This window comes from Vitis vinifera, chromosome 19 (assembly GCF_030704535.1).
Source record: "Vitis vinifera cultivar Pinot Noir 40024 chromosome 19, ASM3070453v1".
Taxonomy (NCBI): domain Eukaryota; kingdom Viridiplantae; phylum Streptophyta; class Magnoliopsida; order Vitales; family Vitaceae; genus Vitis; species Vitis vinifera.
The window spans coordinates 22,835,664-22,860,596 of NC_081823.1; the positions used below are offsets into that span (position 1 = coordinate 22,835,664).

Below are 24,933 nucleotides of genomic sequence, written 5' to 3' on the forward strand. Positions count from 1 at the left end.
ACATTTAAAACTTTATGCCTTCTCATCATTCAATTAAACAACTGTCTTCAGGACTGACAATATATCACTCAGCCTTGCCAGTAAACGGAACTGTACTATCAATAACATATTAAGAATCTCTTGTTTTGGAGATTTGCACTCTGTGACTAGAGTTAGAAGACTCTCGTGTTCTGATTCATCCAATACTAATGGTAGAAGATGTTCTAGTTCATCCAAGATTGGAGAAGGGATAGAAGAATTTCTGGTGTCTTGGTTCATCCAACATTGGCAAACTTCTCAAATTAAAATTCTTTTTAAATAATTAAAACATTTTAACTTAATTAAAACTTTTAATTCAAAGTAACTTATTTTTACTCAGCCCCTTTTAAACTTATTTGTTACTTTTCGATTGGACAAATAACAAATTTGATTATTTAATTAAAAATAAATCACTATCTAAAAAAATTTCCTAAAATATAATATAATTGGAACAAAATTAATAACATAGACTTATTGTCCTATTGCTATTTTACATACTTCTAATCATTTATGGAAGTGAATCCTAACACCGCATAGAAAAAAATGAACAAAAATCCGAGCGAAAGTAAATTTGATTTTCACTCTAAAAAAATGATACAAACACGTTGATAAATGATAATAAAATTAATTTCTTATTTTTATTCTTTATTCTAGTAAACACGACCACATTGGCATGACACGAAGGATCGGGTCGGGCTGGTGTAGCCTCACCTGGTCCTTTGCGGGGCATTGGGCGAGGTCAAGGCCCCGTTTTCCTACCCCTATCATTACGAGAAGTAGCAAGGAAAGATGGTAGTGCAAGAATTGGGTCCAGAGGCCCAAACTCAAATCTGGGCCGACCTCGCAGATGGGCTCTATGCCTCTAAAAATCACGGTTAAAGCTAAAGCTGACACTCCACTTTCTCTTCCCTCACAAGGCTGAGATTGAGAGCGTTCTCAAATCTCTCTAGGGTTTTTCTAGGGTTCTTCTCTCCAGCCATGGCCAAGCCAGGCCGAGGTCGCCCATCTCCACCATCTGGCTCCGCTTCGGGTTCCTCCTCTCGCTCCCGCTCCCGCTCCTACTCCGGCTCTGATTCTCGCTCCTCCTCTCGATCTCGCTCTCCTTCCCGCTCAAGATCCTTCTCTTCATCTTCGTCTCAGTCGCGCAGTGTCAGCTCTCGCAGTCGAAGCGTTTCTCCTAAGAGAAAAAGGTTCTTCTTGCCTTTTTTTGTATCTGTCTTTTGAGTTGTGGAAAGAGAAATTTTCTTTTTCCTTCTGTTTGGTTGCGGGAAAATCTAAGGGCAAACTCATGGAAATGCGAATGTGGACTTATGTTCATGACGTGGAAGCCACCTCTCCTTTATAGCTCTTTTCTTTCAGTTCACGACAAATGCCTCCTGTTTCTATTATTAATTTCAAGAATACCATGCCATATTACTTTGGGAGTAGAAAAGAGTAGTTTTCCTTAATATTCCTTCCATAAACTTCTTTCATTTTCTGTTGCATGGGTGTGCTGAAATTGTGGAATGTACACTCTTTTATGCACAAACAGTAGATTATCAAGCGCCTAGCAACAAGGGGAAGTACATAGGAATCTTGTGGACAAGACATGTGGTCCAACTTCTAGAATTTCAATTCTAAATGTTTTTAGAATACCAGCATCGATCAAAATGGAGAGATGAGAATAGTCAGTTTAATATAAGAGATAGTGGATTGAAATATGCATTAAAACTCAATATTTTGCTTTTCTGATTCACATCCATAGAAATTAGGAAGGCCTGATTTTGATGGCTAGGCCCACAAGGAATTGAAATTTTGTGGTGAGTTACATCTTTGGAAATGAGTAGGCATAACTTTTAAGTAATTGTTCTGTTTTTCTTCTTTTGAGATAAAGCAATGCAACTGTTTTGTAATTGTTTGTCATGTTTATTGTGATGTTACATTTAACTCATTGTTCACTTGGATATAACATATATATGTACATGGTTGTTCTCCCACAGTCCTGAAGTAGCTAAGCGAGGTCGCTCCCCACCACCACAATCTAAAAGAACTTCTCCTCCTCCAAGGTAACTCATCAGTTCTATCAAAATTTTAATTTTGAATTCCTGTTTATTTTTATTTTGCTTTTAATTGCGTAACTCTTAAGCATTTGTTTTATAGGAAGATACTACACTTCACAATGGAAAAAAATAGCTAAACTTACCACCCTTTTAATTTGATCATTTTCTTAACATGTGGGATTGTAGAGTGTGTTAGATTAAAGTTAATGCTTAATGCTTAATTGACTTAAGATGGATTTGAGTTAAATTCTACTAAGTTGTTGATTTTAAACTTCTTTCTTAATTCTTACTTTAAGTACTAGATTATTTGGTAAATCAACTTAAAAGTTTCCTCTATACTATTAAATTGACATATTTACCCTCATAATAAATTTGTTTATTTATATGAACAACATAGGACAATTATGACAAAAGATGTTGGGATTTAGAAAAGTTATTTATTTTGACTTATTACTTTAAATAATTTTTAACTTTAAATTGTAAAATTAAGTTATCTTATTAAACATGTTTAATGTGCTCAAAGAATTAAAATAATTCAATAATTCAATAATTCAAATTAAGTAATTAAGTTGATTTACCAAACACCTTCATGGTTATGAACTAGAACCTATTAGCTATGAATTTTAACTTTCATGAGTGGAAAGTCTCCATGTTAGCTTCATTTTATGAATATTGTACTTGTACTGAGAAGGGAGGGGTTATTTAGGATCTCAAGTGTTTGCTATTGTGGAATGTGATGAGTTTCAAATTGACTACACTAAACCGGAAAGTCTTGAACTAGATCGGCTAATAAGTTAATATAAAGATGGAAGTTTGAAGTTTTAGGGGAAATCTATTGTTAATTTACTCTGAAAATTTAACCTGTCGTCAAAAGATTTTCCTAGAAAGTTTATTTTCTGCTAAGTTGCTCTAGAACTTGAATGTTGGCTTTTACTTAGCAATGTTGCCAAGGATTTTAACTACCTCAGATGATTTTTGACTTTTCCTGATGACTTTTTTTCACAAATTTATATATCTAGCTTTCCTAAATCTGTAATTTCTCAACCTTCTCACCACAAATATGCCCATTTTTATTTTTATTTTTTATTCCTTAACATCTTTTCCTAGAAAAAGTTTATTTTCTACTAGTTGCTCTAGCACTTGAACATTGTCTTTTACTAGGCGATGTTGCCAAGGATTTTATAACCCTCTCTCTCTCCATCCTACATAAAATGAGCAGACACATGTAAACAGGACTTATTAACAGATCAACTCACCAAAACCTTCTCTTCAACTATTAGAGTGCGCTAACCTTGTTTGATGATTATGCTCTAATAACAGCTATCCTTTCCATTAACTATATGCCAATTTGTTTTTTCTCACCAACTCGGTCTATTTCCTTCCTATCTTTCCTTACTGTTGCATCACCTTTGACAACAGCGTAAAAGAACATATTAATACAGTTTTTCATCTATTAAATATTGGAATGTAGCTGAGTACCTGGCTTTTTGGAAAATTCCTTACGTAGGAGATAGTAATTACCTTTGGCTACTCTGGTTTCATTTCACAGGGTAGTCAGCTTGCAGTTGGGTGCTATTAACTATTTATTTGGAAGTGCCAATGTTATATGAAATTTTCATCTGCCATACTTGAGCTGTAGAAGTTTGAACTTTTCTCCCTTCTTTCCTACAACCCATTGTTTTGCTGACAAGGAATTATGCTTTGATTCCTAGCTTCCCTATGAGTTAATGAAAACTAATGTAGTTATACTTTAAACAATTTATTTCAATTATGCTATTCTTGGTTTTCTTGTATAGAATTGTAGGTGCTATTCAAAGTTTTCTTATATTTTAAGTTTGGACCGGGAAAGTCTTGTTATTGGTGTTTTCCCTGTGTACTTGTGAATTTCTTGCTTATGTTTACTTATGATCACTGATTTCAGGAAAGTTTCTCCCATTCGCGAATCTCTTGTTCTTCACATTGGTTCACTCTCCAGGAATGTGAATGAAGGCCATCTAAAAGAGATATTTAGTATGTTTTTTTCCCTTTTTTTTTTTTTTTTTTTACTTTTTCCTATTCCTTGAGGCTGCACATTAGTGTAGCTTGATAATGGTTTTATGTTACTTCATGCCAATCATACCAGCTTTTCCCCATTTCCTTTTCTTTTTCCTTTGGACATAGACCATTGATTATTTATTTCATCGAAAAGAAAAATATTTTAGTTGAAGGAAAGGGGAAATATGCTTCGAGAGAAGCAAAAGTAATGATAAACAGATACTAACCCAAATAGCCCAAAGATCATTGACACGACACCTACAACATAATGGCTTTTCACCTTGTTATTGATTTTTCAACAGTTGATTTTAACCATCAGCCTTTTTCCTACATTTGTTTTGAGAATTGTCCTCAATGTATTTTAGAAGTTATGACAAAACTTGGCGATTTTGCCCTAATGCTAAAATTTTATCTCTTTAAAGATATTAATACTTTCATTTTTGTTAGCATTTATTAAGAAGTATACGTAGAGTGTAACTAAATGCATTGTAGAATTAGGCCACTTAAATGGAGTTTAGATAGGTTAGTCCTTTTTATCCATCTTGAAATACCTCCCGTATTGAATTATTTTTTAAAAGAGTTGAAAGGATATATCTCTTTATGTACAAAAAGTGTAAGTTTTTCACCTAGTAGGTTTGGAACATCGATCAAACTTAAATGAGGGGCAATATTTTGAGGAATTTTATTTATATAAGGCAATGCTCGATTATTCAGTAAGGCCTCTAGCTCGCTATAATTAAAAATTGAATGGGGATTTTATGGAGGGAGGATGGAGTTATGGTTTTTGGACAAGACCTTTGTGTGTTACTTTCCCTTTATTTGCCATTGCTGATTTGAAGGAGGTGTGGGTGGTAGATGCATGGAATCAGTTAGATGAAAGGGTTTGTTAACTCCTTTCCTCCCTAGGCTCTTCAACGTTTGGGAGGTGGAAAATGTGGAGTAGTTACTTTTGAGACTGCAAGGGAAGGGGGTGTATAGAGAAGCAGAAGATAGAGTGAGTTGGATAGAGTTAGAGTAGTAAGTTTTCTGTTGAAGCCCTCTACACTGTCTTGGAGCTGAGGAGTTTGATATCTTTCATGGTGGGCATCATATGGAATTCTTGGGTGCAATTGAAGAAGGGTTTCTTTGCTTGGGAGGCGGTGTGGGGAAAGGGGTTAACTTTAGATTAATGTGAAGGGAGAGGGTGGCCTTTGGCAAATATATGTTTTCTTTGTCATAATGAGGAAGAAACCATTGTTTACAATCTTAATTCACCATGTCAAGATGAGGGTTTTATGACAATCATTGTTTTCCCTTTTTGGTGTGTCATGGATGCTATCCTTGTTGGTTAGAGAGACCTTCTTACAATGGTATGAACCTTTGTGGCTAAAAAAACAAAAAAAGGCATGGCTAGTAGTTCTAGATGTGCTAAAACTTTTAGGGATTCTTGGGTTGCCACTAAATTCACTCCATAGATTCAAAACTTCCTTTAAAAGGTCTCAAAAAATGGCTTAAAAATTAATGCCAAGGCCATGTAGCGATTAGATCGTTAAGGAGTGCAAGAACAACCATGCAAAAAAGGGAGCATACATGTGTAGCATGTAAGGGCACAAAATGAGGGACACTAAATATGCGATTAGAACATGTGCTGCATAGACAAAATGGAGGGTCTACACTTTGGTTAAAACATGTAGCTTTTTACTTGTATATTTTGGGATGCCTTCCTTTATATAATACTCTGTTGTTTTACCTATAAAAAAAAGGGATTACAATGGTTATGATTTTGGGTGCATTATGTTTTGAAATTATAGGGAAAGACTTGGTTGTTTATTGAGGAGGAAAATGAGGATTTAGTGTTAAAATTGTGAGGTAAAAAAGAACTAGGTTTCACGATGGCTAGTCCTACGTTTAATATGGGAGTTAAGCAAGGACTCATTGTCCTAAAGAGGGCAAAGGAAGGGGGCTTCATCATGGGGTTCTTAGTTAGTAAAAAGGAGTAGAGGGAATGGAGGTCCATTTGTTATTTTCTAATGATACTCATATTCTTTGTGATGCCACAGAGGAGCATATAGATTACTTGAATTGGGCATTTATGTGGTTTTAGGCAATCTAAGTCCTAAAGATCAATTTAGTGAGTTCCTATAAAAGGAAAAGATCGATTTAGTGAGTTGGTTCTAGTTAAGGAGGTTGCAAATGCGGAAGATCTAGCTAGGGTTTTGAGTTGTAGAGTAGGTACTCTCCCCACCAATTAACTGGGTCTTTTGTTGAGACCTCATTTCAAACCAATCAGGGTTTGGGATGTGGTAGAGGAAAAGTTTTAGAAATGACTCACTATGTGGAAGAGATAGGATCTATCAAAAGGAGAAAAATTGACTTTGATAAAAAAAAAAAAAAAAAAAAAACATTCTATCTAGCTTGCTAATTTACTTTATGTTTCTACTTTTCATACTGAAGAAGGTTAGTTAAGGCTAGGAAAGATCTAAAGGGATTTTCTTTTGGCGCGGGGGGGAGCTCTTGAGAGAAAGCCACATTTGGTTAATTGGCCAACAATTTGTATTGATAAGAGGAGTTGGGTATTAGAAATTTGTCCATCTCTAACAAGGCTCTTCTCACCAATGGTGTTGGAGATTTGCTTGTGAGAGCAACTCCCTTTGGAAGTGGGTTTTTGCAAGAAGTATAGGGAGGAAGAGGGGGATGATGCTTTAAGGAGTGAGGGAAGGATATTGAGTGGGTAAGGGTATAAAGAGGTGTGGTTTGGTTGGTTGTCGGAGAAAAACTTAGTCAAATTAACTTTTTAGTGATGGAAAAACCAAACCTAACCAAGCTTATTTAAGATTGGTTTGGTTCAGTTCAGTTTAGCTGGTTGGTTGGATGCGAGTTAATTTAAGCCTTAAGTCTAATTTGTTTTTAAAAATAATTAAAATCAATTTGGATTTGAAGATAATTTCTAACTCAAATTCACTAGATATGGAAGTCTTGGAATGATGGTTTGGTTTGGGTTTTATTTGTTAGGAGACAAAAAAAAAAAAAAACCCAAAAACCAAACCTATCGAGGGGAAAAAAAAAAAAAAAACCAAAAGCCAAATTGATAAAATTGGTTTTCAAAATTCTCAAACCAAATTGATCTTATGGATGTTGAAAACTAAACTGATTTGATCCGTTTAGCTTGGATTGGTTTTTCGGTTTTGACTTACACCCCTAGGGGTTGGTGTGTGGAAAGCTATTGGAAGGAGATGAGGGTTCCTTAATTGTAGAACTAGTTTTAGGGGGGAAACAAGTAGAGTGAAATTTTGAACAACTACAACCAAAGATGGGGGGGTTGTTAGAACCCAAAGTTTGCAAGATAGCTTCATAACTAGGAGATGGGGTGGAGACCTTTTTTAGGAGATTGTTTGTAGTGATTAGAGGATAAGGTGGTTTGGTTGAACTCGAAATGTGGCAAATTCTTAGTTAAATCTTTCCACTCCTCCTTATCTAGTGAAAGAATGGGGATGTATCCTGCAATCGCATGTTGGAATCTATAAGGCTCGATGATGGTTAACTTTTTTTCTAGGGAAGGTACATAGGAAAGGGATATTGACGTTAGGTCAACTCAAGAGGAGGGGTAAGAGAATTCTGAATATATGCTATTAGTGCAAAGTAGAGGAAGAAATGATTGATCACAACCTCCCACATGGCTCAAAAGTAGTCATGCTAGGGTAGCTCATTTACACATGATTTGGTTGGGTAGTTAATGCACTCCACAATGAGAGATGACCTTTTGAGTTGACATGGATCTTTTTTCAGGAAGAAGAGGAAGAAGCTTAGAAAACTGCTCATATGTGCTTATTTTTGGACCATTTAGAAGGTGAGAAATGAGAGAGCTTTTGATAACGCCGAAAAAGCTGATCAAACAATCAAGTAATCCTTTATGTTTAATATTTTTAGAGTGGGTTAGAGTGTATATGAGAGATTGCTCTTTGTCCATGATGAACTTTGCTAATTGGTTGAGTTCTAAGTAGGCAAGGGAATTGTTTTTTGTGTATGCTCTCATGCACTTTTTTGTTAGGCCTTGTTAATACATATTTTTTTTTATAAGAGTATTGTATTACGAAAAGGTGCTAAATTAGTGGCTTAAGATTTACAAGAAAGAGACACTCACCCCCTTACAACTAAAACAAAAAACCTGTCTTACAAGATGTACAAAAAAACCCTTCCCTCAAAGGGAACCCACCCAATCAGTGCAATTAATTAACATTGAAGGACCACATTTTATAAACAATTTAGACTCCAACCAAAGTAAATAAACAAAAAAAACTTTCAGCTTTTGCATCCGCCTTTGCATGGACAACACACCACCTTCAAAGGCAATTATGTTCCTTGCCTTTCAAACTGACCAAAACAGGCATAAAGGGCTTGCATTTCAAACTGCCCTACGCTTCTTGCCCACAAAAGACTCTTTCCACCCCAAGAGGGTCTCCCTTACCGAGTGAAACAAAGTAAAGAACAGCTTTCAAACATCCCTTGTCTCTTCGCAATGGAGAAGAAGATGGTCAATGGTCTCCTCATGTGTTTGGCACAAATAACATCTATTTGCTAAAGCCCAACCCCTCTTCTGAACTTGGTCTAAAGTTAGAACTTTTCCTCATGACGCTTCCCAAGGAAAGAAGTTCACTTTTGGCTGCACACTAGAGTTCCATATTATCTTCATTGGGAAACACCTTGTTGAGCTCGACCCTAAGGCTTTGTAAAAAGACTATCGAAAAGTTGTTATCCTTCGATTCCACCCACCTCACCCGATCCTCCTCATCCACAATCACTCTCTTCCGAATCAAACACAACAAGAAGTTTTCCACCTCATCCATCTCCCAATCATTAAAGGCCTAGAGAAATAAGGGCTCCAACTCCCCTCTATTTCCTCAATTTCTAAAATAGTCCAAATATGTTTCACCCAAGCCTCTTTGGAAGTAGCTAAGGCAAATAAGGAAGGAAAAGATTTGCATAAAGGTGTAGTTCCACACCATTTGTCCTTCCAAAAACTCACCCTCTGCCCATTGCCCACCACAAAAGAAATTCTAGAGCTAACAAGGTGCCCAAGCTTCCTAATTGCTTTCCCCAGGCCTACACCATACCCCTCCCTAACTTCCCAAGAACACCACCCACAACGTTCCTCCCCATATTTCCCCCTTATTACTTGATTCCTAAAAGCCTCTTTTTCATTTGCATAGATCCAACTCCATTTGCCAAGGAGAGCCTTATTGAGTGCAACAAGGCTCTTCACCCCCAACCCCCTTTTCTTTTATCTAGATAAACTATTGTCCACCTTACTAAATGAGGTTTTCTCTCTAGAGCCCCACCTCCCCACAGTTAATCCCTTTGAATCTGCTCCAATTTCATTCTAACCACTCTTGGAAAATGCAGAATAGACATAAAATTCGAACTTAATTTTAGTGTTTGACTGAGGATGGCATTTTCCTCTTGTTGTATTGGTAGGGAGGTAAAAATTACCAAGCTCTTACACCATTTATTTATTTATTTGTTTTGCAAGTAGGCTAGAGTTATTAGATGTCTGAACAGAGAATGGGAATTGGGAAATGTTTTAAGATGGAAATTTAAATGAAAAACTAGCTAGTGTACTTAGCAAATGCTGTAACAAGTAAGTCTTATTTGCTTTATTACTGCATATGAATGGAGATTTTATGTCAGAAACTTCTCCAAGAATTTTTTATAAGTTAATTTTTCATGAAATTATGTTTAAGTGGTGGTGATTGTTCTTTGCTAGGTAACTTTGGTGAAGTTGTACATGTAGAGCTGGCAATGGATCGCACTGTAAGTTTGCATCACTGTACACTATGTTGATGTTGAACTAATTTTTTCCTGGAATAATAACTTGAAATTTCTTTCTGCTTTGTAGGTTAATCTTCCAAAAGGATATGGATATGTTGAATTCAAGACAAGATCTGATGCTGAAAAAGCTCAATTATACATGGATGGTGTATGGTTTTACTAAAATGCTGAAGCAAAATTTTTTTATGCTGGTTTTTTGGTAAATTGATGTGCTTACCTGCCTTTATGCAGGCTCAAATTGATGGGAATGTTGTTAGAGCAAAGTTCACATTGCCTCAGAGGCAGAAGATTTCATCACCCCCAAAGGCTGTTGCTACTGCTTCAAAGAGAGATGGCCCAAAAACTGATAATGTTGGTGCAGATGTTGAAAAGGATGGACCAAAGCGGCAGAGAGAAGGTACTCTTTAGGATAGTTACATATATGGAACTGGTAGATTTTGTTTGGTATTTGTTCTTGAAATTTAATTTCACTTAATGCTATCAGCTTCTCCCCGTCGGAAACCTCCTTCTCCACCACGAAGGAGATCCCCTGCTCCAGGTCGACGAGGTGGATCTCCAAGACGACAGTTAGATTCACCTCAGCGTCGTCGTGGAGAGAGTCCCATTCGACACCGAGTAGAATCTCCTTATCGCCGGGGTGAAACACCTCCTAGGAGGAGACCTGCATCTCCATCCAGAGGTCGTTCTCCACTTTCTCCACCAAGGCGGCATAGATCACCTGCAAGGTCAGTGACTTGTGACATGCTTACTTGTACAATTGCTTGAGTGGTTTTAACAGAATTTGACTCATTATTTTCTTGAAGGGCCTCTCCCCGAAGGATGCGTGGCAGTCCTGTCCGCAGGCGATCTCCACCTCCTCCAAGGCGCCGGTAATTGAGTTTGTTTGATTGCTATTTAAATTAAAATGGTTTATTCCAAGAAAAGGGATAGTTTAAAATAGTTATTCAAAAGTTGCGATCCTAAGGATTCATGTAAGAATATGTTACCTAAAGGATCAATAAAAAGGGTGTAGACACTGGTACTTGTAACCACACATTCCTTCAGGATCATCCCTCTGGATGATATCACTGAATATAATGAAACCTAGTGATTGATGCTGGCCTTCATACCTGCTGATTAATTGCAGCCATGAGCTCCTGCTGATTGATGCTGTCCATACACTAGTTTTATAAGTTCTAAGAGTGTGTTTGACTGTGTTTTTACTCAATGTCTTTTTAGTGTAAATGTTTTCTTTGGAAGTGTTTTAGGAGAATAAATTGTTTCTTCAGAAAACATTACAAGAGATTTTTCTACATTGCAAGTGATTTTTCTAATTTTTAATAGTGTTCCCTAAATTTTGCCCAAACATCTGATGTATATATATTTTTTTTCAAAAAACACTTTTAGGCTAAAAGTGTTTTTTTTTAAAACAATGCCAAATGGACTCTTAAATTTCATATGGATGGTTACCTGGAAGTTCTCTGCAGCTGATATTTCTGTTTTCTTTTCAAATGTGCTACTTGAATTTAAATTGAATGTTCAAAATCTAGAAGCTGGTTTTACATTCTGGTAGTGGTTACATGGGAGTTTCTACACAGAATCCTACATTTTGAACACGTGTTTCTGAAAAACAGAGGTTAAAGTTGCTAAATTGAGCTTGTTCATAAATTCTACTTGTTAAATTTTAAATTACGGTCGGTTTAGGCACAAACTGAATTTGTTAAAAATTTATTTTGTGACAGATATTCATTTGCTTTTGTTGGTATCCTATATAGTTATATATCATCTGTTTCTTTTCACTCAGCTCACCTCCCAGACGAGCTAGGAGTCCACCTATGCCTAGAAGGTCTCCAGTCAATCGCAGACGGAGCCGCTCCCCCCCTGTTCGTAGGCCTGTTCGTTCACGTTCAAGGTCAATCTCCCCACGGAGGTAACACCTGAAAATGCACACTTCTGTGACAATAAGAATTTTCTGTTGGTGTATTCTCATTTGTTTGAATTGTAGCCTGTAATCTTTGCTCTATTTTCTTTCTTTATTTGCTTTGCGGTTGTTTATGCATTGGGCTCATACCAGTTGGATAACAATGTATCTATGATATTTGTATTGGAAATGATATGCAAATTTAACTTCAGGATCCACAAAATGGAATTTATTAAGCTATTTGGTGTTGTGTGAGTGTGTGCATGCACATGTGCACATTTTCATGCGTCTCTGCATGTGTCTATGTAAAAAGTTTCATGTGTCTCTGCATTTGCTTGTGAGAGGGTAGTGTAGAGAATATTCAGATTACACAATTCAGTATGTTCTGGGTCTCAGTCTATGTTCTTTTGCGGTTTTGTTGGGGATGGGATTCAGAATATTATTGGGTTTACAGTTGCATTCTATTAAATTAAGTGGGCCAGTTGATTTTGTGGATTACAGCTTGAGCCAACACTTATTTGCATCCAAAAGTGGCTATAACTCTAGGGGAGAATTTGCATGGTTACAGAAAAGAAATATTCTATCAACTGCTACTAGCACGTTAACCAATATGGGCTCTGCCTGGACACAAAATAAAATTATGTAGACATTAAACTCTAAAAAATTTGGGATGCAGAGCAGAGGGAGATACAACAACTATATTTATTAATATTATTGTATTATGTATGGTTTGCATAATTTTTTTATGTCTTTATCTCAACTTCTATGGCTATAGCTCCATATTTGTGGGGTGTTGGTGCTTCTGAAGGATTTTTGTTTGATTTGGGTGATAGTTAAGCAGTGGCTTATTTTTTTCCCTTTTCTTTTATTTTTCTCTTCCACTTCTCCTTTTTGGTGTAGCCCACATATTCTGCATATACCAGGTTTGCACACCTTTTGGTCTTCAATGAAATTTAATCTATTTAAGCAAAAAAAATGGTTATAACTTATTTATTTCATCGTCTTTTTCTTTCTTTTTTTTTTTAATATGTGGGTCAGTAATGTATCTTAGAAGTATCATAATTGTGCTTATCATTGAATTAAAAAAAGAAGCAAAAATAGTGCTTTTTTCTTTGCATTTTTCTAACTCTTGCACCCATATCAATGCAATATTATTGCTTTATCTGTTTCTTTAATTTTTTTAAAAATTATACTTATGTTTCATCAGATACAATTATTTCACTCTTTATCTTTTTCTTAATTTTTTCAAAGTTTATCAGATAATAGTATAAAATAAATTGTAATAAAAATATTTTGAATTAATTTCTCACTCTTCTAATTAAAGGAGAGATTTATCTCTTTCTATTTTTTTTAAAAAATTTATTAGATAAAATTTATAATGTAAAAAATAATTAATAGCATAAAAAATTTAAAGATGAATGTGAAAATTAACATCTTAAAAAGGTCTAGAGATAAATTATAATAATTAATATAAAAAATTCAAATTTTTACTTGATAAAAAATTAATTATGAATTATATTTTATCAACATCTAGTGTATTAGAAGATTTTTAGTATAAAATCAATATATATATATATATACACACATGCAAAATAACGTCATGTCTCATTCATCCTGTGTCACATCATATTTGGAATGTGATACGGGTTCCAAAGGATGAACTGGGTATGGACAGTTCTTATAAGATTTCATTCTTTATAAAAGATTTTATCAGAAATCCATGGTTTTCATCCTTCAAAGACTACAAGTGTGAGTGTAACAGGAGCATCTTTCAACAAAAGGATCACCCTAAGATGATCATCTCATGGCTATTGAGAACGAATCAAATCAGATGATTTTATTTCTCAATTTACATGACTTGCTCCTATGAAAACAAGGTTGAAAAGATTGAAAAAAAATCAGTCATTATAAATTTTTAAAGTTAATCGAAGTTAACTAATTATGGGGTATAATATTTTCTTAAAGATTTTTCTCAATACTCTATTAAAATCAAAGACCTAGAGTAGATAGGTTCTTCATGTAAAATAGATATATTTTTCTAACTGAAATAAACTTTGTAGTATTATAGATAACTTATCTTACTTAGCTTATGTTTACTCTTAATTTATTTTTCATTTTGTTATAAAGGTTGTGTACAAGCACTCACACGCATAGTTGACATCCCTTTTATCGAATCCCTGTGTCCAAAGATTTTGGGATGCAAAGGATCAGATTCTTAGACACGTACTTGACACCAGTATTCAAACCCATGTGACTTAGGTTGGCAGAATACTCAATATGTTCTTCTGGACTGCAAATTCATTGAAAGTCTGCCTTTTATTGATAGCATTTTTTGTATGTCATTATTCATAATTTTCAAATGTGTATAAGTTTTCTCTTATGTGGTGAACTTGTCTGTGACAGAGGACGAGCACTAGCTGCCAGACATAGGAGGTCGTCATCCTACTCTGGATCGCCTAGTCCACGCAAGGTTTGTTTCTGCTGGTTTTGCTTTCAGAAACGTTTCTTTGTAGATATCTAATGATTTTTTTTGTTAATTTTAATTATAACAGGCTGTTCGGAAGATGTCAAGGAGTGGCAGTCCTAGAAGGTAGTATTTTTTAATTTGTGAATGTTTTCAATTTTTTTTTTTTCTGTTTAAAATTTTGAGTTGAATGTGAAATTTATCATAATGTTTTTTATTCCCTTTCTCATTTCTCTTTTCATCGAGTTTCAACCTTGCAGAAAACCATCATGTTTTTTCCCCTTTTAAAAAAATGAAATTTATTAACTATTTGTTTTTTCCTAATGACAAAAAGTTTCTGCAAAAAAAATTGGCTCCATTTTTAGTTTTAGATGCTTTATGATGGAGATGGAGGAAGATTGCAATTAATCTTTAAATTGCCTGAGGAAAAAAAATCTCTGTACAACCATTTTTTTAAAAAAAAAAAAGAAAAAAGAAAAAAACTTCTTTCCTAGAATTATTTTCATTTGAAACAAATGGAGTCAAGATGAAACAGAGGTGGAAGGAATAGGTCTCCACAAAAAAGGATAAAGATAGAATCAGTTTGAGAAAAAAAGGCCGGTTGAGGTATTTTCTCTTGCTGGTCAGCTTTGTTGAATCAACTAGGTGAGAGAGCCACCATAGCATGTCATATTTGGAAAATTCAGAAAGGAGGAAAAAGTTTCCTGGGCCTAACAATACTAAATTTTAATGATTGGGTCTACACATCTATGGGAAAGGCTTTTATTAGGTCAACATGGTACCAAATTTCTTGCCTAGTTCTAAATATTGTCTTTTGACAGATGAATCTCCTAGATAGGATGCAGGTTGTATTAGTCATTTATAATTGCAGGACAGTTGCTAGCTATGAAAATATGGGCCTAACTTGCCAAAATTTTCAGAGTATGTTTCCAGCACTATCAACTCATACTAGGAGTGTCCATGTATAGATTTGGGAAGAACCTACCATAAAATTCCTGTTCACTTAAAGTTGATAAATAAGTATATATGTTGGTAGGCAAATGTAAGTCATTCAGTGCACACACAGTTGTTTCATCTGTTATCATTTCCTTGCTTGTTACTGTTCCACAGCCTCCACCTTAAGCTGTTTCATCCACTCTACCCCCTTAGGAGACCCATGTCTCATCATGGTGATATTTGTAATTCTGGATATGTAATCTTCCCTTGGATTCTCAAAATTACTCCCAACATTAACTGGACTTTGTATCTCATCTGAAAGTGCATGTGTACATACAAATGTTGAAGTACTTTTTCCCTGTATCCCTCCATTTTACATTTCTTTTGCATCATTATGACTCTAATACCATCTAAAATTTCATATCAACTAAAATTTCCATAGGGTAATCTTTGACAAAATTCTACAAGCAACTTCCCACATCTATTTTTTATTTTTGTGATGCCATTAGTTAAAATGGTCATTACTGTTGTTGTTTGAATTTGAATTGTTTGTGTAGTTCAATGAAGAGGAAATTTGCACATCAAATAAATATAATGTTCTACATAGTGTTCTTGTCGTAAATTTTGTTTTTGCATATCCTTGGTATAATGCCCATCAATGTAGGTGATCATTTGTATGATTGAAGAAGTCACATGATCATTAGTTTCTATTATTTTTATCTGTGCTTTTCTTCCTCCTCTTTATGACTCCATTGTTAATGCTCTGTTCCTAGTATGTACAGCCATTCAAGAGTGCATGACCATGGCTTGTGTATGCTGCCATTTAACTCCCATTGAACCCGGCAATTGGCACTGTCTTACGTCCAGTGCTGATGTTTGCCTACAAAGGCTGTGGAGAATGAAATCTGATGCTTCCTTTGCATGGACTTCACCGTATATATTACTTTTTTTTTCTTTTCCTAGGGGATGCAGATCTAGCCTCCATGGTTTTATTCTTGATCCAGATTTGAGGAATCTCCATCCAAAATATTCTGCTATTTCTTGTAAATGTCATCCTAAGAAGGATGTTTTATCATCATTTATTTCAAAGTTCAAGAAATAAGCTCGCAAAAAATTTAAGAATAAAGATTTTCTAGAAAAGTTTGCTGTTGGTGGGTAGCTTTTGGTAGAACTGAAAGTTTGGTGCCGAAAATCTCTGCTAGTGAATTTGTGTAGGGGGTGTGATCATAACTGAGTTAATAAAACGAGAGCAACTTTGTGGTTTTACATTTGATATGAAGTACCTAGAAATTTCTAAGTTGGGCTCATTCCACTTGACACAAACACAAACTGCTTGGCTGATAAATATGTTTGTATCAAGTTGACTTGTTTACTCCTATTAACTCCTGAAATAAATGATGTAACTGATCTTGGGCTGTGGGCATCCTGATCTCATCTACTCATAGTTCTGACCTTTCCATGGCTTGCTGGTGGCTAGTGTTTGAACTGAAAGGTTATTCCTGTCGTGGCTTATAAAGCAAATTCCAGGCTCATGAAATGAAAACTCGCCATCTTTCTTATATGCATCTTATTGACTTGTTCATAGACAAAACATCTGGAGGAGCCCAGCCACTGGCTGAAGGGTTTCTTTAGTGCTCATGCACTCTTGTTCCTTCTGCAGGCCTCTGAGAGGAAAAAGCAGTAGCAACAGCAGCAGCAGCGGTACCCCTCCACGGAAGCCATAAAAGCTGAACACCCGAGGCTTTGCTCGCTGACCCTCCTGGAATTCAATGCACCTGGGTCTTGTGAAGGTCTTTTGCAGCTGAACACAAGTGATTGATGTTATGTCAACAGTATTTTACTTCCTAATTTTTCATGCTGACATGTTGGATTGTGCACTGAGCTGTGTAAACGGACATGTTGATGATTGTTAGGTTTTGGTTGTTGTTGGATTCAATGAACTTCTGGTTTAGTTTCTTCATTCGGTGCCTGATGAAATATGTGATTACATTTAGACTTAGGATGTGTTTGTTCATGTTAAATGGATGAAAATATATGTATGAAGAATTTGGACTTCCCCAAAAGAATTTTCTGAGGAAATGTTCTCACCGTATCAAAAGCCATGATTTGTTGTACCCACAAACTGTGATTGGTGGTGTGGCTTTGGTGCTGCAAGGCATGAATACAAAGACGATCTCTTGAAATGTATTTTGGGGAAAATTGGTCGTTTCATAGATGATAGTACATGTTGTGATGCCCTTGGTATGGGTGGTTGCAAAATTGAATCCAATGATACGACTATGGATATGCACCAACAATTTGGAGGAAGCTTAAATCTGTTTCTATACTTCTGATGTCATGACAAGTTTAATTCAGGAATTGTTACCCTTTACAAAGAATGATTGTGTCATTGTAGAAGGAAAGGAAGTAGATATATGTCTTTGATTACATGTACATTTGAAGCTCTAAACAAAAAGGATTTTGGGATCCAATTGAGAAAGCTAATAAAAGAACTCAAGTGAGTATATATTAGATTAATTTGAAGAGTATGGGAAAGAAAATTTAATTTGCTATTTAAATATTATATTCTATACTACAAAAAACAATGGAGTGATAAAAATAAGAAACCACGGTGATGGGATTTTACAAAAGATATCGATGGAGTTAGTCATAATAAAAATTGACTATAAAACATGGAAAGTTTAGATGAAACTTTGAGAAATGATGAAAAAAAACAATTAATGCATATTTTAAACTATTTTTTTTAAAATATATATATATATATATATATATATATATATATATATGTATGTATGTATGTATGTATGATAAAATTAATAAAATTGGCTAATATTTAATATATGTTAATAACAAATATGACTTCACTAACATTAAGATAAAAAAAATTATTTGATTTAATATCAAAATATTGATTAATATGGTTCTAATGTACTGAAGATGCAAGAATTTAATCTTGATTTAAACAGTATTGTATCATAACATGGAGTTCACAAAATAGTAATTTTAGACACGAACATGCCACAACATAGAATACTATCTAGATTACCATCTAGATTCTTTCCCACTATTTATTCATGGATAGGAAACTCTTAAGTTTACCCAAGTTTTGCTTGAATTTCTCATTCTACTTGATTTAGAACTCTACGTGACTTTTATGGAGGATAGTTAAATACCTTGTTATCATCATGAGCTAATTCCATTTGAAATTGTGAACCTTGTCCATAACCATAATTATAGGGAGCAAAAATGTTTGCCTCAATATGCTAAGTGCTTGCACTCATAAATTCAATACTCGTGAAAAAAATTCCCTTCAAATATTGACATCCTTTTGTTGGATCATACCTTGTCTCTTTCCCATATAAGGCTTCCCAATAGCTCATACTCTTGGACTTGGTCTTGGTCTTTTAGATCCATGGTCATCAATTCACCAGTAAATATTCTAAATTATCATTCACTTTGTCTATATTGTCTAACATCTCTTCGATGATCTGCAACATTATCATTTTCTCCACCTTCATGATCATCAAGACCAATTTCTATATCATTATCTTCTTCATCTCCTATAGAGGCACGGCAACTAGAAGTACCAACATTGGTGTGACTAATGCTCATGGAGTCAAAACTAACTAAATAGGATGTGTTGATAGTTGCATTGCTATCCCAAATGAATTAGCTTCATTTTTAATGCCACTAGCCCAAATATTTTTAGACATAACTTTTTCAACGGTAATTCCAAAATCATAAGTGTTAATGCTTGTAGATTAGGAACCTCATGTTCGCCATTCAAATTTATAGGTCTCAACCATGGGAACAACTAATCATCATCTTCTTTTCTTGGCTTTGTTGAGATTTCTAGAAGGATCTAAGAAATTTATTTCAACAATTTTATCCTACATATCTCATAACTTTAGCTTCATATTGTAATAGAAAAAAATTAACTATTGAAGCTTTACGTGAACAAGAAGATTTCATTATTATTTGTGATAAGAGTAAATGTGCTTCGATTCCTTTCACATATTGAAGAGAATGCGGTTTGTGATAGGATTCTTATTGCTAACTTCCTGGTGTAGAAGTTTTTGTTAGCCCAAGGATACCTCTAAGTGAAGTTTTGATGATAACAGATCATAGTTAAATTGCTAATGATTTTGAATTAGAAGAGTTTCAAGTTTTGATTTGAAAATTCAAAACGAAATTCAAGAAAATCATCAATTGACCAATTGGATGTAAGATCAAGGCATATGGAAGACTTTTCAATCTTAAGAAGTATATGTAAGTTGAATGCATGGGTACATTTAGGTTTTTCATTTCAATTCATGCATTATTAAAAACTCGGTTTATGCACTATAATTAAATTTCTAATAAAACTTGAGTTTTCTCATACAAACTTTAGGTAAACCATTTTAAATTTGACATATTCATTCACTTAAAGACCTTGCTTAAGTGTTAGAAGTGAAAGGATTAGAAAAAGAAAGGTTTTCGAGGTCAAAATAGGTGAACTAGTCAAGAGACTGGTCAACTGACTCAATCGATCAAGGTACCAGTCAACCGATTATGCCTTCCTAGTCGAGGACTACTCAAGGGATGCAAAAATCTTCTCTCTCTTCCAATAGCTATGCATTCTCAGTTGATGGGTACGTCCTCCTGGTTGAGGTTTGGTCGAGTCTTGGTCAAGACCTAACGGTCACCTGTCATACATTTATTGCCTAACAGTTAGTTAATCGATCAAACTAGAGCTCAATCGGTTGAGGCTACTTTTTGATAGTTTTGGCTTTTGAGGTTAGAAACCTATAAATTGAGAGCTCCACTTCATTTACAAATAAGAGAATACTTGAAATAAATTGCCTACCTACCTGTTCTTCATTCAAAGCTCTCACTTCTTTCATTTAGTGCATGAACTCTTCACTTGCATATCGTTTAATGCACCTTGTCATTCATCCTAGTATTTCCTTGTATTTGAGTTTTTATTAAGCTAGGTTGAGAGTTATCTTCATTGTGATTAAGTAAGGTGTGTGAATAAAAAGTTTCAAGTTGGTAATTACTTGAAGGATTGTGTAAGAATTGGAGTTGGAATCCAAGTGTAAAGAACCAAGCTTTAAGGATAATGGAACCCTCATTTGATTAGAAGCTTAAGGAGAGTGGACTTAGGCAAGGGGGGTCGAACCACTATAAAATTGTGTTTGCTTTCTTTAATTCTATCTCTTTACTTTTGTTCCTTATTTTGCTTTAAATTGTTGTAATCGAAAAAAAATAATTCAAAAACCCAATTCATCACCCTCTTAGGTGTTTTTCTTAATTAGATTAGCTTTATTTTCTCAGTTTTGTTTTCATACATAAACTACCATTTAGTTAGAGAAAAAAATGACATAAATAAATGCATTAATAAATTGATAGTCAAAAGTAATTTGATTTTAACTTTTTACATGCTTTCAATATCGCTAGCAAATAATAACTTACTTAAAACCATAACGTGAAGTAAGCCACATGGTATGAGCATCATTGGAACAACTTTTGTTTCCACACTTCAAAGAACCAAATAGAGTGACTCAAATAAATAGCCATAACATGTGCCATTTGGCCTCAAAATTGATGATCAAGAACTTGTCCTACATTTTTTCTAATAGTTGAATGAATTAGTTAGTTTGCAACCCATTCATCACTTGTAAAAAAACCTCTTCAAATTGAACTCTTTTTTAGGATCTTCAAACATATCTCATTTATGCAAGTAACTAACTATGATTGCATATAAAGACGATTAATGTTTTTACTCTACTAATTAATTATGTTGTACTCTACTTTTTTTCATTGTCTTCAAACACTAGATTGATGTAATGCATATCACATGAAGTCTAGTATATATATTTGTTACAATATCTTCCCAATCTTTACAAAGGCAAAACCATTTTTTGTGATGATTTGAACCATTTTTTTTTTTGACTTATTTCGCAACGTCTCTCAAAAAATTATATATTGTAGACCTCAAAATTTGTCTCAATTTTATTTTTAAGTTGATTTTGAACCCAATTTCATTCTTAGTTTTTAAATCCCCATTACATCTTATATTTTTGGTCCACTTACCATTCAATTTCATTCTCTCTCTCTCTCTCTCTCACCCATACTCCCACGTCACGAGGCCATACCCCTCCGCACCCCCCTCCCCCCTCCTCTCTCCTCTCTTCCTTCTTCTCACTCTTCTCATTTTTTTTAAAGTTTTTTTCTTTCCATTTTTTTGGGTCACCGGCCACCATTTTTCTCTTCCATTTTTTTTTCTTCTCCCTACAGCCCTTCCCAAACATTGCCAAACACTGCCACCCCACACCCTGCGAGCCACATCCCTTCTCCTCTCTTCATTTTTTCGCTCCATTATTTCTCCCATTCTTCTCCATTTTCTTTTATATCTTCATTTGTATCGCATCTTCGGCGGTCTCTGTCGCGACTGCTAGTGGCATAACGTCGGCGCCCTTTCATCCCCCATTTTATCCCATTTTCTTTTATATCTTCATTTATTTATTTATTTATCAAAAAGCCATCAACCCTCATCGCCTATTATTATTATTTATTTTATTTTTTGTTTTCCAAAAAGCATTCAACCCTCATCATCGCCAATAAGACCATCGACCAGTCACCGTCGGCCAATCGACGACCTGTTCCTCTTTTCTCTCATTCTCTCATTCCCTCACTTTCCCATCACACTAATTTTTCATTATTATTATTATTATTATTTGATTTTAATAGTAATTGTTGTTTGTGAGATTTTAATTATTGAATTAATATGAAATTTAGGCTTTGTTAATTAATATGGAATTTGAATTAATTTGTTATCGAAGAATTAATATGAAATTTGAGCTCATTTATTGTTGATGAATTAATTTAGATTTTGCTAATTTGGGTTAGATTAGTTAATAATTTATATAGTTATATTCATTTGAATTATTTAATTTGGACATGATATAATATTGTGGTATATTTTGGATGTGGGTTTGCATATTAAATTGAGTTGATTTTGGTTGTGGGTTTAGGTTTATATATTAAATTAAGCTTCAATTATGGGAAATTAAGTTCAGACCTAATGGAATTTATTTTAATTTATCATGTTTTGGATTTTATTAATTTAACTTATATTTTGACTATTAATTTGGAAATTTTGGATTGGGGCCTATGACATGTGAAATATTTTTGTTGGGTTATATTTGCTAATTTGGACCCATTTTGATTGACGAAATTTGTTGGACTAATTTGAATTTTGAATTTGGGTTTGAAAATTTATTGTGAATTTTATACATTAATGGATATTTACATTTGAGCTATTTTTGTTTTTGCATGGACTCATTTTGTAATTTTGTTGGTTAAGTATGAATTTATGACAAGTGAAACACAAAATTTCATAGAAGAAAGTGAGAATAAAAAAGTTGTAGGAAGAAATTGAGCTTGTTGTAAGATTATTTGGGTACACGACTTATTTCCCACTACTATTTGATTTTATTTTTATTAGTTTTTGTAAATATTTGTTTGTACATATTTATTTTGTGTGTACAAAATTGAATATCAAACAAATCAGAAATTTTGTTTAAATAAGAGAAATAATTTAGTAAATATGTTTTTAATAAAATAATAATTTTAAAATATTCTTCTTAATAAAAGAATTTTTTTAATAGTAAATATAATTACTTGTTGAACTCTTATTATCATGCTTTTGAAATGGTTAAAGAATGTCTTATTTGAAAAAAAATACTCTTATAAATAAAGAATTTATTAATTATTAAACCTAATATTACTTTAATACTACCTTCATTGAACATATATTTCACAATTTTATTTTTTGGCACTTAATGATTTGTAGAGAAATGATGCAAATGGTGGAGTTAGGGAGGAAGGTAAATGGAGAACAATTAACAATTAAACTTACTTTGTATAATATGCCCTTAGATGATATTTATATTATTATAAATACTTTGTTACCATTTTGGAGATGACAAATGAATATTGTAACACCACTTTTTTCTTATAAAACCAAGAAATAAATAAATCGACTAGTTGGAGAAAATTTTTATTTTCTTAGTTGTGAGTAAAAAGGAAATATTATGATTTGATTTGGTCGGGTGATTAAAAAATAATTTTTTGTTTTTAAAAATGGAATATTATTTTTAATAATTCATAAAACCGTTTGATTATCGTTCTCTTTTTCGAGTTTTTAAAAACAAAGTGAAATAAATAATGGTTTTTAGAGAACAAGTAGAAATTATTTTCACTGATTTTTAAAAACAAAAGAGAAATGTACAGGATTAAAAAAAATTCATATAAAACAAGTAAAATTAAACATGATATCATTATTCTTCTTTGTTAAAAATTTAATACTAATACAAAAAATCTTCAAATATGATATTCCTTTAAATTATATGTATTTTTATGATTTTTATTTTAACTTAATAAGATTTTTTCAATAATCAAATAATTTTCAAATCAAACTATACTTTATATATAAGATTTTTTAATTTTAAAAAATAATTTAAAACTTAAATATTATTTAATTAGTATTAGAAAGTCAATGAGCTCAATGACATTAGAAGGTCATGAAACTCAATAAAATGCAATTCGTTTTTGAATGTATTGGTTAGTTTCTTCAAATCAAACAAAATTTAATATGTTGGATTCATCAATAACAAGTCTAATAATTTTTTAAAATAATTTGAAACTTAAGTAATGATCTAATTAGTACTAGAAATTTATGGATAAAAATTAATATAGAACGACTCTATTTTTTTTTTCTTTTTACATAAAACTACATTTTTATGATTTTTTTTACTAGATAAATAAAATCCAAATAAAACAACACTTAATGCATCAAATTTATCAATAAGTTTAGTAATTTTTAAAAATAATTTGAAATTCAAATAGTGATCTAGTTAATATAAAAAATTTATGGACAAAACATGGTCTAAAATGACTTTATTATTTCTTTTTCATGCAAAATCATATTTTTCTATTTTTTTTCTAGACAAATAAGTTTGAAATTAAACAAGATTTAATGCATTAGATTTATTAGTGAGTCTACTAATTTTTAAAAATAATTTGAAACTCAGATGGTGATCTAGTTAATACCAGAAAATTATGAACAAAAATTAGTTTGAAACGATTCTATTGTTTCTTTTCTACATAGGATCATATTTTTCCTATTTTTATTCACTAGACAAATAAAATCCAAATTAAACATGACTTAATGGGATTCATTAATGAGTTTAGTAATTTTTAAAAATAATTTATGACTCAAATAATGAACTCATTAGTACCAACAATTTTTGGATAAGTTGGTTCATGATGACTCTATTGTTCCTTTTTTTTTTTTTTTTTACACATAAATATATTTTTATAAATCTTCTCACAAGAGAAAAGACCTTCAAATCAAATGAGATTTTGTATTGAACTCATTATTGAGTTTAATTTTTTTTAAAATAAAATAAATTGGAACTCAAAAATAAATCTAATCACTACAAAAAATTATAAACAAAAATTGATATATCATGAGTCATGATTTTTTTTTCCCTCTTATATACACAATTATGTTTTTTTGAATTTTCTAACTAGGTAAATAGATTCTAAATTAAGTGAAATATAATTAATGATTTAATTTTTTTAATGAATCTTTTAATTTTTAAGAATAATTTGAAATTCAAAAAACTAATATTATTAATTACATATTAAATTAAAACATTTCATAATACATTAAATATGTACATAAAATG

General features: G+C 33.0%; 1 protein-coding gene across 1 annotated transcript; it reads left to right on the top strand.

Moving 5' to 3' along the window:
* The first annotated feature begins 904 nt into the window (after positions 1 to 904).
* On the top strand, positions 905 to 17,156 carry LOC100267894 (serine/arginine-rich splicing factor SR45). Its single transcript, XM_002268447.5, has 12 exons — positions 905 to 1,208; positions 1,998 to 2,063; positions 3,979 to 4,067; positions 9,832 to 9,878; positions 9,964 to 10,044; positions 10,128 to 10,293; positions 10,381 to 10,621; positions 10,700 to 10,765; positions 11,680 to 11,805; positions 14,200 to 14,266; positions 14,349 to 14,386; positions 16,857 to 17,156. The coding sequence occupies exons 1-12, from the start codon at positions 997 to 999 to the stop codon at positions 16,918 to 16,920; spliced, it is 1,263 nt and encodes a 420-aa protein (XP_002268483.1). The 5' UTR covers positions 905 to 996; the 3' UTR covers positions 16,921 to 17,156.
* The last annotated feature ends 7,777 nt before the right edge of the window (positions 17,157 to 24,933 follow it).